The following is a 16691-nucleotide window of genomic DNA, read 5'->3' on the forward strand; positions in this document are numbered from 1 at the left end:
TGGATTTACATTGGCGTGAAATCAGTTTATGTGTCTGATCTAAAACCCATTGAAGTATTTCCAATTGACTTCAACGGGCTTTGGATCAGGCCCTAAATGAGACTGGAATCAGACCAAGATATCCAGAACTGTTTTGTGTTTGGGAGGGGGTGGGGAAGGCGATTTGGGGAACAGCAAATAGAGATTTCCTGTTAAATAGAACAAGGAGGGAAACTGAGAGACACAGGGGTTTCTCAGGAGGCTCAAGGTGTTATTCCCAAAAGAGCTCTCATTCAGTACAAAGCAGCTTGTCCTCCACACAATGCAACACTAGACCACAGGCAGTAAATACAATACATTATACATTAATAGATTCCCCATGATCATGGGAGCCTCTGTGGCTGCAGATGTGGCAAGATGGTGTGCACCTACCTTGATAGTAGATCAATTAATTCAAACAAAGATAGCAAATTCCTTAATTTGACCAAATTAACTTCTTTGAGAATCTCCTGACTCTCCTATAAGCCAATATTATTGTGGTGAAATTGGAAGCAGCCTTGCAATCGTTGATGTTTTATTTAGCAAGAGTCATTTTTTGTAACAAATTAGAATTAATTGTCACTAATTTTTAAGTTATTTGTCTGTGCTGCTAATTCTTCCAGAATCTGCAGTTTTCTCCTGAAGTTTCCTTCACATCGCTGCATACATTTCCTGACAGCAGTTCAGCTTGATCAGGAATAACTTTATTACCGCGTTAAACCACATTCAAGATCTTCAGACTTGAATATGCAGAGATAAAATCATCTTCTTTACTCTCAAAGAACAACTCACCTACCCCCCCTCCCCCATGTAGAGGCAAAGCTACAAGCTCCAGGACCTGGGGTTTTACATTTACAATGAGCAGGTGTTTTTGGTGATTTTTTTTTTTTTGCTGTTGCAGTTTTTGCCATACTGATCTTCTGTTGGTTTCTTCACCTTGGAGCCATATCAAAAGAGAGAAAATACTGTAATTAAACAGAACAAGTCACAGAGACACAAGGGTACAAGTATGATCTAAAGTGGAAGTTTACCTTTTTGATCTGCACTGTTGATCTCTTATCTGTCTTGTAGATCTCTATTGCATAATCTGAGATGGATGGATAGAACACCCATCAACATTAATAGAAGTGCCACACGTTGAACAAGTGATAAATGTGCAAAAGATTTGCACTTGAGCCAGAGAAGACTTTTGCCCCATATCAGAAATTATTATAGGTTCACAGAGCACATATCTAAAGCATCCTACCAGAAGTCACTTGTTCTCCAGATGTTGGCTAACAAACTCTCTTGCACTTGAGATACTCAGGGGTAAACACAACAGAGAAACATTGGATTCATAGTGTGGCGCTATGTTTCCTCAAAGGTTTCAGGATCCCAAAGATTGCAGAATATTTCAGTCATTAAAATGTAATAAATCTGGTGAAATTTCAAAGGTTTTTTTTAGTGTACCATGGAGTTCAGTCTCCTGAAACTTTTTGTGAGATAGAGGATTATAAATTCCAGGGTCCAGCCAAACTCCAACTAAGGTAATTACACTCAGCCTATTTAACATTCTCCAGCAGTTTCAATTGGACATGGTAATCTTCACTTCCTGCATAAAACTGCTGTGTAGTATTGCTGTGCATTATTCAGCATTTGCACATTTTACCCTGGGGTGGCTTCATTTCACTGGTGGATGAAGTGATCTTCATGTGTTATTTCTATATCACATTTATGTTGGTAAAGTACTATCAGGTCCTTTGGAGATGAAAGATGCTATATCCAGGGAATACTGTTATAATAATCCTCTGCTATGATCTACTTCAGTGAGAAGATAAAAACAATGTGTTCTGTTTTGTTCATGTAACTTATTTTACTATAAAATATAATTACAGCACTCACTCAGGGTGTAAGTTATTGTGTAATTTTACACCTCCATACCTAGATGAGTGTTGGCATTCAATCTACATATCCACCACACCCACAACTGCACACATCCTATTGTGGCTAATTACATAATAATTTGTATTTGTAATATTCAGAGACAGATTAAAATCAGTTGTGCAAGTCTTTTTATTTCACTGCAAAGTAAAAATAAAAGATAGCAAAACAAATATGTAGTAAACACTAATACTCAGCTAAATTACAGAATGTATCTTCTATCAGATTACGTATAATAGTGCATATTTTGTCACTTTACTCCTATTACTCCTATTCCTGCCCTCACCTAAATATTGCCATTGTAATCAGCAATCTTCCTTCTGCCAGGGAGTTGGCAATAGATGGAATTCCTCTGCTGGGGACACTCAGAATCAGGGGCGGCTCTAGGAATCCGGCTGCCCCAAGCACGGCCGCACGCCGCGGGGGGGGGGCGCGCTGCCGGTCGCCGGCTCCGGGGGACCTCTTGCAGACGTGCCTGCGGAGGGTCCGCTGGTCCCGCGGCTCCGGTGGACCTCCCGCAGGCATGACTGCGGAAGGTCCGCCGGAGCCGCCTGCTGCCCTGCCGGCAAAATGCCGCCCCACGCGCGCGCTTGGCGTGCTGGGGTCTGGAGCCGGCCCTGCTCAGAATAAGTAGGAAGGTCAAATAGGCATGAGAATGGTGCAGCTTGTCTCTATATTGCATGCAGGGAAACTAGGAAAAGCTGAGCAAAGTACTAAAAGTTATATTCCAAAATAACAGCAATGAGGTCACCATAGTGCTGGTCTTAACCAGTTTCAGAAGAAGTAGAAGAATCACTTACAGGGATGCCAGTTTCGTAACTCTCCATCCTACCCTGCAACCATGTGGATCTGCCCCTGATGCTTGTTCTACTCAAGGCATCTCATTCGCCTTAATGTGGCTCATGCTGTTTCACATGCTCTCTCTTCCTAGCTGTCACCCTTAGCCCAATGCTTTGGCTGCCAAAGGCAAGGAGCACCATGTGCAGCCAAATGGTTCACACGTGCTTGGGACCAGCCTGGTGTCACCACTTGATAAGTACCTCCTGCAACTTCGACTTTGCACCAAGGACTGATGTTCCCTTTATACACTTGCTGCTTGCAAAATGTCATTTTTCAAAACTTCAAGATGTTTTTGATAGATGTGTTTGTCAAAAAGTGGACACAAGGATGCTCACACCAATGCTGAGGAAATATGGAATGTCTGCGGATTTAATATTTATGGCAAATGCACTATATACATCACCTAAAACAGTGATCTGAACATGTACTGGAACGACAAGCCCTTTGAAGTGCAAGTCAGACTGCACCGGGGTCAGCTCTCAATCCGCTGCTGTTTATCATATTGATGGCCTATGTCAGCAGGAAGAACCCAATGCGAAAAGGTGAGAAGCTGCTATACTCAGATGATATAGCAATAAGGGCATCCTCAAAAGAAGACCTAGAGGAAAAAGTAAATCAGTGGTATGACCAGCTAAGCAGGCATGGGAGGAAAATGAACATGACTAAGGCTGAGGTCATGTGAGTCAGTAGAGGTGCCACAGGGAAACTGGATATAGAGATTAATGGACCATGACTAAACCAGAGTGACCAGTTCAAGTACCTTGGTGGCTGGGTTATGGAAGACAGCAAGCTTGAATGTGAGCTGCAGTCCAGACTGGAGAGCGCTGGATGAATGTGGAATAACATCCTAGATGTTGCTTATGATAAGCATATGCCACTGACACTGAGATTCCAAGTGTGCTCCGCAACGCTGGATGGTACAGAAGCATGGATAAGATACAGCAGGTTCAATGCCAACAGGTGTTTGAGATGAGCTGTCTTTGCATAATAGAATTACATGAAGGGACAGATTTAGAAATGAAAGCATTAGGATGGAAGTCAATGTCTGTAATGTGGATGACAAAATCCAGGAAGTGCAACTTTGCTGCTTTGGACACATGCACAGGATGAATGAAGAGGATTTGGGGACAGGACAGGGTGGTTGGAAAGAGACCCCGAGGAAAGCTGAGGCAGCGATGGATGGATTGCATCAAAGAAGATGGTAAGCAAGTGGACTTTAGTGCTGCCTCGGACAGAAGAAGATGGCAGATGCTTGCATGATGACTTGACCCCAGGTGATGAGATGAGAAGAAAAAGAAGTGATTGTCAAAATCTCCCTAAAAATAAAAAGAAAAAAGAATAATATCCCCCAAGGCTTTGTGATTTTATGCCATTTGCCCAATCAGAAATGACTAAGCTCATTTAAATATATATATATATATTTTTTTTTAAAAATACACCTGGCCTGACAACACAAGGGCTATGTTGCTTCCTGATGTGATTTCAAATGGCTGAGAAATTAAAACACTGAAAAACGGGGTTTATAATGGAAATGCTGACAGACTATTAACTATAGCAGCGCTGCACTAATAAATGGAATGGCCTGTCATAATCTCTAGTTCATAAATATGCAAATACAAGGCAGAAGATTTGCTCCAAAGGATGTCTCTATAATTTTAACTGACCTTTACTGATACTAAATGAGCTTGTTGCTTCTGTTTTTGTGCATTAAATATAAAGTACAGGGAATCCTGCCTGTCTACCTACAAGGCCTATGCCGGTTTCCACTGAAATCAGTGGCAACACTGCCATTGTCTTCAACTGAAGCAGGACGTTTCCTAAAACATATAGTTTAAACTGCTAAGCATTAAACTAAACTCTTGCCTGTGTTTAATTCTGTTCACATTTGTGTTAATTATGATTGCATTAATTTTCATTTAAATTAAGCACCTATTTTCCCCATGTGTCAAAGAGTCTGACCTGCCAAAAAACACTCACTCTTTGATGAAAAACAGGCCATCAACACAATGATATAAAATTGAATTTTATCCAGTTTCCTGCTTTGGACCAAATGTAGGTAAATCCAGTGACTTAATATTTAATAATCTAAATGTAATTTGTTTTGTGTCTTTCATCACACAGTAAAGAATTGGATGAGAGCAGTTTTGCAGATTGGCCCCCTAATTATTTTAAGCTATTCATCCTGGTATCTGTCCCATTGATGCTCAGCCAAACTGCCAGCAGGGGAGAGATCTGTCCAATCCAGGAGCTAAATGAGTCACTGAGAGTCAATCTGTTTTTTCCCTTGCTGCTGGGGTTTCCTTGGGTCCCGGCCTTGCTTTGCTTCAGTCATACACACAGCTTTAGGCCGAAACCTTCTTTGGCTTTGACTGCCTCCTGTTTCCCCATCTCTGCTCTGCTCATCACAGCTGTTGATGGGTTCTGACCGGCTGGCCACAGAAGACCAGCGCCTCGATCACATTGTTCTACAGTTCTCGCTCTGATGGAAAATGAAGACATCTTGGCCTCGTTGTATTTGCTGCTGCAGTAATACAATACATATCTAGAAGGAAAGCAAAACACATGTACAAAATCTGTCATTTGGGTTAGATGCTAATTTATCTGTCTTAAGTTCTGGGAACAATATTTGTACTTTTCCCAGAGAACTCAGTTAAGTTCCATAGAAACTGAATACTAATATGACTTTTTACAGCATGGAAAACAAATATGAAACAGAGAAAAAATACACTTGTGAGAAATATTAGCTGCTCAGTATTAAAATATCTGACAATAGTGTGAATGTAATTTCTAAACTGGAATATTTAGGTCTTAACTGTATTCACTAAAAAGCAAATTCCTTGATTCCTCCCTTTTAGGGTCAGGATTCAATTACACAAAAATACGCAGCCGACTTAAAGACTGCATGTAAGATTAAGATAACTGGTATTTCATGGCAAATGATTAAACTAGCTGACACAGTTTTATCCTGAACTTTGCCATTAAGACTGACATTTTTATGCAACGTTCATTGTAGTCTGCTGGTAATCTAAACTGCTGTATGTCTTTCTTCTTTCAAGGGCTTTAAATCGCAAAGAACTGGTCTTCTTTACCCTTATTGCAAATGTACAGGAAATATGTCTATGCTGTAACAAGATGAACTGTCTCTGACTGGAGTGTACTTGGCTAACTATAGAACCTGGTGGTTCTTATGCACCATATAAACAGCCCAAAGAAACAGCAAAGATGTTTAGAACACACACACTCAGATCTGCTGCATGTATGGGAATGAGGACATTTATACAGCTCTAAATGGGATGAGAACATGTCCTCTGCACAGCAAGTCAAAATAGAAAAAGTGGCAAAAGTCTCTTACCACGAGTATAACTATTTCTTTAATACAGTTGTAAGCAACTCTATACTTTACTGTTGTATGTATTAATACCAGTGTTCAGGCTTTCTTTTCCTTGCTGGCAGGGAGCTATAGGAATGACTCTGTTAGAAAATGTAACAACAATGTAGGATCATGGGAACTGCCATTCTGGATAAGAACATATCCTAGACCCAGATCCTGTCTGTGTTAATAGTCAATACCACATAACCAAAACAATTATTGGTACTGTAGAATGACCTACCTATAGGAGACATTTCCTTCCCAATCCCCAGGTAGTCAGGCCTAGATCCTCCCACTGCAAGTTAGACACCTCAATACCTTGGAGGAGCCTGGCTTATGCTCTCCACCTGAGGCTTTATGAAATGTTCATGCATGTATCATAGTTTGCTTTCTCCTATGTGCTGACATGGTGATAAAAATCTCTGCTCACTGAAGGGGGTAATAAAGGTCTCTGGAGGACAGTATACTCAACTGCTTTGGGTCAGTTTCTCCGCTGGAATATGTTGTGGAAACTCCACTGAAGTCAACGGAGCTGTGCCCATTTATTCCAGCAGAGAATTTGGCGCCTTATGTTTAGTGCAGGATTCTCAGAGGTTTATGCATGACAGGAATTCCATGGCAATGTTGCTGGATTCCTTGTCAGTTATAAATAATTGAGTAAGATTAAGGACTCACTTTTACATCTTGGATTTTATATTAGTTCTAATACAGAACATAAAACACTGGTTTTACAAAGCATCTTCCACCGAAGGGAAAAATATAGCTTTATACAGTAACACCAATTGTATGAAAGGATGACTTTCAATCAAAAGAAATTTACATGAAAACAGTTTCATTGTTTGAGAACTTATACAAATGCAGGATAAAGGGACTCAACCTGATTCTCAGAAAATCAAACCATATGACCATCTGATAAATTGTGTTACTCAAAATTTCTCATCTCTCATATGTAGAAATGTCTCAGCTTTTAAATACTGTGTAGATGATATAGCAACTTTCACTTTTCTTTCTACATTTCAAACCTTGAAAAACTTTCATAATAGTTAATATGAACCATCTAGCATTTCCTTTTCCAACATGTTACACTGATCATTCATTAACTATTAAAAATGAAGATAACTATCATGAATTTTGATATAACTCAAAGTCTTAGAAAGGATATACAAACAACTCACTCACTCGAGTAACTTTTAGATTACATATGAGGGCACATCCACACTTTTCTTTATTGTCAAATGCAATGCATCACTCAATTATGCGTCCGTTATTAGAATATTTTCTTTCACTCCTCGGCACTAGTAGTTTGGGTTTTCTCTGATACCCATCACAAAAGCGTTCCAACCACTTTATAGTATATAGGCCTGATTTGGTCCCAGAGTAATTCCATTGATTTTGGAGATCAAAATCTTACCTAAGACACTACAAAGGTTTATCTCTAAGAGCTTTTGCCTGAATAGTTCTGCTTACATGTATATGTCCTTATCTTAGTGTGAATGCATATGTGAAGAGAATGATAAATGTGTAGGTCTTAATTGACATGTGAGTGGTGTTTTTGGGCTCCTCACAAAAATTGGCATTCTTTATTATTTATACAGTAATGTAGGTAGTTTAGGTGTACACAGCTCTTAAAAATATAAGAAGACAGCTACTCTCCCCAGAAAGCTCACCATCTAAATCAGACATTACACTGAGAGTAACAACACTAGATAATAGTGCAAGCAGTTAGGAAGGGAAGGAGCAAGATGGTTACAACAGATAAAGATTATGGATGAATTTTACTCCCCGTCACACTGCTGTGCATCGAGAATAATGCCATGGAAGTCAATGGAGCTACTTTAGGTTTATACCAGTCTAATGGAGATCAGAATTTGACTCAGTTCGATTTGCTTTTTACATTTGCTTCTATATATCTTGTCAAGTCCATACTTCTAAGTTCGCTTTAAACATTTTTCAATTTCACAGGCTGGGCATGGATTTAATGAAGGCTTGATTCTGCACCACTGGGAGTTTGGCTAGGGACTGCAATGGAAGTGGATCAGCCTCTTAATGCCAGCTGTCCCGCTTCGGTAGGGACAATCCCTTTTTAAGAAACAAAAATGAACTTTTTCTCATTCCATTGATCCAGAAAGATCTCCCACTACAAAGAACTCAGCAGAGTTAACAGTTGCTTCTCTATTTGTCCTCCCAAGTATTCCTATTTATAAAATATAAACGTGGATGAGGTACATATTGCAAATCTGAACACAGGGAAACCCTCTGATCAGCATATAACTGACAAGTGTAAGTTCCACAGAGGAGTTTATATGATCACTTATTCTACAATGGGTGAAACCTGTTGGTGGGATAATTGACAGCATTCACTCTTTCAGTTTCTTCTCCAGGGAGTTGTAGAGAGTGGGATTTAAATGTTTCAATAGCTGTAGCAGAGGGTGAGATCCTGTAGGAAGAATAAAAGAGGAAGACCTAGAAACAGATAGGAAGATGGTGGAAACAAAGGAAACTGGTAAGAAGTGGGGAGTCATGAGGAACAGAGACTCTGAACATTATCAGAGAAACAGAGTTGAGAGAGTGCAACAGCAAGACTAATACTATGTACATCTACAGTGCCATCCATCCAAGGATCTCCAAGTACACTGCTACCTCGATATAACGCCACCCGATATAACATGAATTTGGATATATTGCGGTAAAGCAGTGCTCCGGGGGCGGGGGGAGGGGGGCGGGCCGGGCTGACTCCAGAGGATCAAAGCAAGTTCAATATAACACGGTTTCACCTATAACGTGGTAAGATTTTTTGGCTCCCAAGGACAGCGTTATATCGAGGTGGAGATGTACTTTAAGTATGGAATGAAGCCCATTTTACACTGGGACAATGAGTCAGCAGCAGACCAGGGAAGAGAACCAAGCACTTTTGATGTATAGTCCTGTATTCTAACCAGTGGATGCACTAATTCAGAGCTGGTGCGGGAATTGTAGCCCATTTCCTCCAGCCCTTTTGGCTGAGGTCCATTTGGCCAAAGGACTTGAAACATAGATTACATGAAGTTTTGTAAAGCAATTACTGAATTTTTAAAATCCTCTTAATTGCATTCTAAATACATTTCCATAAAAATCAAAGTACTTTTCCTTTTTGTGAGAACTTTGTTTATTCCATAAAACATTACAACATTTTGAAAAGCTCCAGAAAATTTTAAGAGAGAAAACCTTTTGATCTAAAAATCCAGGATTGAAGAATCAGCGGGGAATTCAAGAAGAATTATGTCCTCCCAAAGTAGTAAACATATGGAATAATTTGAGTTTAAGAGAGTTAGACATTTTTATAGCATGAAAGGAGGAACTGAAAGATACAATGACTAAGGAGGGCACTGGGTCTGACTTTCTGTTCCAAGTAGCTCATTCCTTATAGATTTTTATGGCTCTCCTAGCCCCAATATTAAACACTTGACCTTTTTGTCAAATACTATTTTAGATTATTAGACTGGATGATTAGTTACTAAATATATGGTCTACAATAAATAGGAAATTGTTCAGTACAGTGCTTCAACCTCAGTTCTTTCAGGTATTGCTCCCTTGATATTTAACGTTAGACCATCAAATCCCCTTATATTAGCATTACTTAACCAGTTTGATGCCCAGAAGCTGCACAAGATTTTCATATGGGACATATAGATTTCTCATGGGGCACTATCCTGAATGCCCTAAATCAATGGTTTTAAGCATACATCACCCCGGGAAGATAGGCTGCATAAGGAAGAAAAAGCAGCCCAATTAGCAATCACTATGGTGCATGTTTAGGAGAGGATCCCATGGAGTCCACAAGACTTATTTATAATGTACAAATCTAACACTAATGCAGCAAGACATTTTCAGATTTTGGGAACTAGTTCCCAACTACTAACAAATGTCATAATTAGGTTTTTTGAAACAGATATTGGACCTGATTTACACTGGTGTGAGAGTTGAATCAGGCCCATTAGCTTTAATATAGTATGTAAGACCAGTTGCTCTAAGTCTTAACACAGATTATCCCTTATTTATTACAGGATAGTTATTGTCAGTCCAAATACCACTTTGAGGGTTTCTGCTGGTGTCATTACTCATGTGAGTAGCTCCACTGGAGTGAATGAGCTGCAGGATTGGTCCCACTATTTGCAGTGCTAGAATTTATTTCTTCCTTGTTAATTATCCACCAGGGTGATGGATGCAGCCTATGTGCAAACCAAATAACATTACTCTTCCTCCTGCAGGAAGTTTAATTTATTAGCAATTAAAACTGATGTAGAAGAAATAGGAGAAACCACTTAAAAGTCCAGCCCTCAAAAATCATGGTGACTGAATGGTTTGCGAACAGTCAATCTCAGCTAAAAGCACTACAATGTTTACGTAACTGCTGCACAGTCTTGTTTTTAATAAAAGTTACCAATGCTGGGATTATTCCAGTGTAATTAAATCATGGTTTAGTGAGCAATTACTTCCAAAGTAAACTGTTGAAACCTGCTGTGCTCCAATTGTTGCCAAATCCAGTTCCTCCTCACTCTCTTCTTCCCAGTTGCTATTAGTGGTGGCTTGCTCTAAATTCTGGTACGTAGGCCTAGTTGTAGTGTTATTAAGTGTGAGGAGATGAGGTTTGACAGTTCTTAGCCCTGAATTCAGTGAGTGGTTCAATGTGGCTCAGCATAATCTTCCATAACTAGGATCTGACTGTGGACTTTGTGGATCAGATTATTGGATGGCATAACTCCAGTGAAGATTGCTGGGACTGATGATGGAAAACTCACTTCCCATAGGAATGTGGCCGGGTTGGTCTGTTTCTCCCCTTATAAAAACAGGCGACACATATGAAAAGGGGGAGGTACATTCAAGAGAGTTTTACACAGATGACTGAATTTGTCACCACTCCCCCTTCAATGCCCCATTTCAATAATTTGTTATCCATGTGATTCAAAACAGGATTTCTGGAGTAGCATGTGATTTGCACAAAGTTGTACAGAAGTAAATATAGCTGGCACAGCCAGTGAGGCTATAAATATCTACTGCTAAAGGGCCATAATAAAAAGTAATATCTCCCACTTATATTGCGCTTTACACTTTTCAATACACTGTATGAACACTGACCATGGTAGGTATGTATCACCTATATTTTATAAAGGGAGGAACGGACCCACACAGCCACATTTGACTTGGAGTTACATCAGGGATGGATTTGACTTGGAGAGGTTAAAGTCAAGGGAGCTACTCTGGATTTACAATTTACGCTGGTGTAATTGATATCAGAATCTAGCCCCCATCTTCAAGATGCTAATTCCACACTGTTGTCTCACACTGTGGGCTTTTCAACTACAAGCAGTAATTTATCAAATGTAATATACGAGTATGTATATTTAGCCAACTGGACTCATGGATAAATTTGCCTCCTTCTGTTTATGTGCATAAATGGATAACAGCTTAGGTTAGTGCCTGAGAACACCTCAGGAAAGATATCTTACTTAGGTATGGAACAAAACCATACCAAAATCTGATATAAAATCATTGTAGCCTTCTGCCAAAAGCTATGTTTTAGCAATAGCCCTGTTTTGCTATGGTTCACTATGTTTTCCATTACATCTAGCACAAAGGATAATGCAGGCTACATTTTCTTATGACTCAGGCAACTAGTCTAGAAATCCAGTGGCTCAGCTTTCTCAACTAGGCTCTTCAAGTCTGCATTTTAACCAGACATATCCCAGGCACCATCTGTCCATCTGTGCAAATGTCAGCACAGTCATTCCACTACAGTCAGGATGTCTTGAGAAAACAGTTAGTCACACTGAAAAATCTAATCTCCTTGATCACACAGTTCTAGTGATAATTATAACATTTCTATAACTCTAGGAAAACTAGAACATATGCAGATAATGACACAAATGACACTTATGAAGCGCCAGTGTTCTATAAATAAAGGTGTTCAGTTATTGGCAATAGAACTATTTGTTATATTTTGAAAGCAGATAAATAAGAAATAAGAATTTCAGTTTTTGCAAAATTACAAAACCAAAAACTTTATATGCATTAACCAATTGATGATTCTAACCCATTTGCACCCCGTTCAGCTACATTTCCAGCTGCATATTTACATTGCAATCTACTCAACAAATATAAGAGGGACTTCACTAGTTTGCTACATCGGTATCCAGCATCACTTCATGTATGTCATTTACAGCAGGCAGAATTCAAATCTCTCCAGTAATGGTACATTTGTTTTACATGCACCATGGTGATCCTGGAGTAAATTCTATATGAAGATTCATCTTAGAGAATGGAAAAGCAGTTCCAACATAGTATTAGACTTCACAAATGCAGATAAAAAATAATCAAGCAACAAAAACAGCCCCTACAACAAACAAACAGACAACACTTTGGGCCTGTTTCTGATTTCACTTAGATTGGCTTTACACCAGTGCAATTCACTGGTTATTCCCAGATTATACCAGTGTGAGATCAGAATCAGAGCTTTTGGGTTCATCTATAATAGACATATGTTTCCTCTACTGATTTCTCTTTATTTCCCTAAGTTTCACTTAATCACGTGAAAAAAACAAAGTACAGATAACTTATTGTTTTAGCATTTGATGCAAGAGAACATAAGGTTCAAAGAATATTGCCAAGATTTTGGGATGGCCTCTCAAAGAGCTTGGTAATATGTCAAGGCCGGAGGGGTTAAACATACTGACTTCATTGCTAGCATCCTGCAAACATGGGGTTTTCTGACCTTTCTCAAGAAACTACCTCTTGACACGAATGTCACTAACTAATTGGCTGATCCCTAACCTCCCTTTTCTGTAAGAGATCATTGAGATGGTAGTGGGAGGCCAACTTCAAGAGCATCTAACCTCCTCCACTTTTATGAACATGAATAAGGTTTCAGACCTGAATGCTGCAGTGATGGGCACTGATAATCTCTGCATGGAAATGGAGAAAAGTCAGATGTCCTTGCTAATACTGTTGTATCTTGCAGTGGCCTTCAATGCTGTTCACCATGTGATGCTCTTGACATGGCAAAGGGAGGAAAGAATGGTAGTTCTGCTAATTTCTATCAAGAAGTTCCCAGAAGCTGGTAATAGGTAACTAATTTTCCTTCCCAAGGGCTTTCAGGTCTTGCCTACACTGGTCACAGGGGTGTGAGTAGTCTGTGCTGCGCTGTAACTCCCCCGTGTGGGTGCAAACAAAAAGATTCTTACTTTGCTTTACTGTATTCCTCTTCAAACAGGACTACATTAATGTGAACTAGGAACCTTTTAGTTCAAGCCCAAAGCATCCACATGGGAGGGTTACAGCGTAGCACTTTGGTGCACACTGCTACTCACGCCCCTGTAATTTGAACTTTGGGGCAGTGTAGACATGCCCTCAGTTATGCAGTACCACAGTGCTGGCACCCCTCTTGTTCAAAACCCCTCTTGTCCCTCTTGATATGGGAATTGGTATGCGCTACAGTGTCATCAATATCCTGATGACACCAAACTCTACTGAAACCAAACACTACAGCTTCCTTGTGTCTGGCAGAGATAAGGTGTAGATGCAAGCCAGTTGGCCCAGGCTCTTTCTAGATAACATGAAGGTGATGCTGATTGGCAAGAGAAAGCTTTTGGAGAAACTGACAAAATCTGTGCCTTGCATGGTGACAGGTTTGAGTGGTAGCCGTGTTAGTCTGTACCAGCAAAAACAACGAGGAGTCTTTGTGGCACCTTTGAGACTAACAAATTCATTTGGGCATAAACTTTCTGGGTTCTAGCCCACGAAAGCTTATGCCCAAATGAATTTGTTAGTCTCAAAGGTGCCACAAGGACTCCTCGTTGTTTTGACAAAATCTGTGACTGCTTTTGAAGCTGAGGCTGACTATCATTGTTAAGAAGGTCACAGCCTAGGGTTCTAGTTATACTCATCTCTACCCATGGAGTCCTATCTAGCAAAGTGACCCCAAATGCCTTTTTTCACCATCTGCAGCTGGCCAAGGAATTGAGACTTTTGCCTTCATCACATTCATCTATATCTTCATTATCTCTTGGCTAGATGGCGGCAATGTGCTTTACCTGAGAGCACTGATGACGGCCTCTTAGAAGCTTCAGCCAGTGCAGCATATGGCTGCCTGTTTTGTGAGCAGGGTACATTTAACAAGAGCAAATTACATCTGTGCTCCACACTTTGCACTAGCTGCCAGAAACATGTCTAAGTATGTCTACGGCCAAGCCTGGCCCCATTCGGGTAAAGTGCATAAGATCAACCTCCTTGTCCTGGTTTTGAGCTAACTCTTGGCTATGTTACCATAGCCTTCCACCTATTGAGAAGGTTTTCCCACCTGGGCCCCATAAAGATGGGGTGCTGTGGGGGACTGTAAGGGTTTTGATAAATAATAGGAAGAATCAAAGTCAGTGTGGTCTATAGGCCAGTTCTTAAGGTATCCACTGAAGACACTGGCAAGATTTATGTGGATTGTACAACCTTAAATTACCACAAAGGGAGTGATACTTCCCTCCAAAAAATGAAATTTATGATTCTGCAATTTATTAAATCAATTTTCTCATATATGCAAATAAATAAGATCTCCCTTATACCCCCCTTGAGAAGCACAAAAGATAGGCAGCGGAATCAAGAGAAATACCCAGGTTTCGTGCAGGAACAAAGAGTATTAATACTAAGAGTGTTAAGAAAGAGGAAGAAAATACTTTAGAAAAAATTCCGATAGTGCTCGTGTTCCAAAGAGAGAACTAATGAATTCCCTAGTCATTACTGGGGCATTTTTCATGACTATAGTCAGTGCTTAACTTGTGCCAGAGCTTGCCAGGGCTGCGCCCCAGCACCTCTAGGCTTGGCAGTTCGTAGCCCCGACACCTCTGAGCTTCTCATGTCAGTTCTGAAAGTAAAAAAATTGCTTGAGCCCCAGCACCTAATTGCTTGAGCCCTGGCGTCTCTTTCATTCCAAATTAAGCACTGTCTATATAGCGCCATTCATGAAACAATGATCCAGTTCTGTGTGAATAGCAAGGATCTTATGGCTTTCTGATTTATTGAGACTATTGTGGACCCCTTGTGCTTTGTGCTGGGATCACAAACCTGTGCAATGAACATCTTATCACTTAGCATATACTAATGCATTTAGTGTAAATAACACCCTGAAAGAACCACAGGCTATTATTTGTACATTTGTATTATTTTTGAGTGCTTTAGGAAAATATGGGAATACCCTGTAGCTCCTGTAGTAACCTCCAATTAAAAAGATGTGACAATACATTCACACTTGAGGGGAAAGGCAGTGTGGCTGGGTGCAAGGGACAACAATGTGATGTTGCAGTTATTGGCCTGTACTTCTTTTATGATGAACTGAGGACCTGAACTTGCTGGAAGTTGAATGCCCTAAAGTTCTATTGCACCTCTCAGCAAAGGATCTTAATGGGTTTGTTGGGACCCAAGTTTTTATATGACATGACCTTTTAAGACGAAAGGAATTTCTTCTATTATTTTCTTGACATGTTCCTATGTGAACACTCATTCCCCAAATCTCTGTGGTCTAATCAGGGATAACGTAAAACCCTCAACTGAAAAACGGTAGACCACCTCTGTAAATCAGAAGTCTGACGAATACATCTCATGACGCAGATACGGTCGTCGCTTTCTATCAAGATAAGCAACACTGCAAGTTCACTTTTGTATGCTAAATAAAATAAAAATGTCAATATTTACACATAACCTTCAAGGCTCTTACTTATAGCTTTTTAGTATTCAGTGCAGACAATGTTTTCTTTAGTCCATTACTAACAGCTTGGAAATTTAGTTAGAGGACGCAACCCAAATGTTCCTCCAAATGTTGTTTCCAAATGGTCATCTTGAAAAATGCTCTTTTAAAGGATGAAACCTTTATGTGAAGATATAAGAGCCATATAAACAGCAGGGAACTCATGTGAAGATTAAAACGACTAATGATAAAGCTATTACTGTTAGTCATAGCTTAATTTGTTGATAACTAAATCACTAGAGGCTTTTATAAGCTTCTTGAAACCTAACTATTGTACACTGCGCATTCAACCCCTGTTTATACACTGACACAAACAAATAAAAGCAATCATAACAGTTGAAATGTCGTTAGAAACACAGTTGAGAACATCTGTATTGTAAGCAGAAAGAAATTAGAAATACTGAAGTGTTTTGTAGCGGTGAAACTGAGGAATAAAAAAAAATAACCTACAGCACCTGAATTAAGCAGTTATAAATAATGCATAAAGGAAAAATCTCATTACCCCCTGTGTAAACTCCCCCCTCAATGAAATATATTTTATGAATGTTGCATCACAGTAATAAGTGCAGCATTTGTTTTCTCCATAAACTTTTCCTTTCTTGACAATTGGATTCAGAAATAATGGCCAATAACTCCGCTGTCTGCAGGATTAGGTTCCTTCACAAAGCAGCTTTGAAGTGACCTTCAGTTTTTGGACAAGAAAGTAGAGCTGTGTGAATAATGGATTTTTCGGTTCACAATTCCAAAAAAATTGGGGAAAAAAAGTGTTTTGGGTTA

At 39.7% G+C, this 16691-nt stretch overlaps 1 protein-coding gene across 1 annotated transcript in view; it reads right to left on the minus strand.

Moving 5' to 3' along the window:
• Positions 1–2463: 2463 nt before the first annotated feature.
• LOC123375306 overlaps positions 2464–16691 on the minus strand; it is a 187512-nt gene continuing 173284 nt past the window's right edge. The window contains exon 5 of the mRNA XM_045026068.1: positions 2464–5320. Coding sequence (XP_044882003.1) covers positions 5107–5320 — 214 coding nt within the window. The 3' untranslated portion in view covers positions 2464–5106. The remainder of the gene's footprint in view (positions 5321–16691) is intronic.

Source organism: Mauremys mutica, chromosome 8, assembly GCF_020497125.1.
Source record: "Mauremys mutica isolate MM-2020 ecotype Southern chromosome 8, ASM2049712v1, whole genome shotgun sequence".
Taxonomy (NCBI): Eukaryota; Metazoa; Chordata; order Testudines; family Geoemydidae; genus Mauremys; species Mauremys mutica.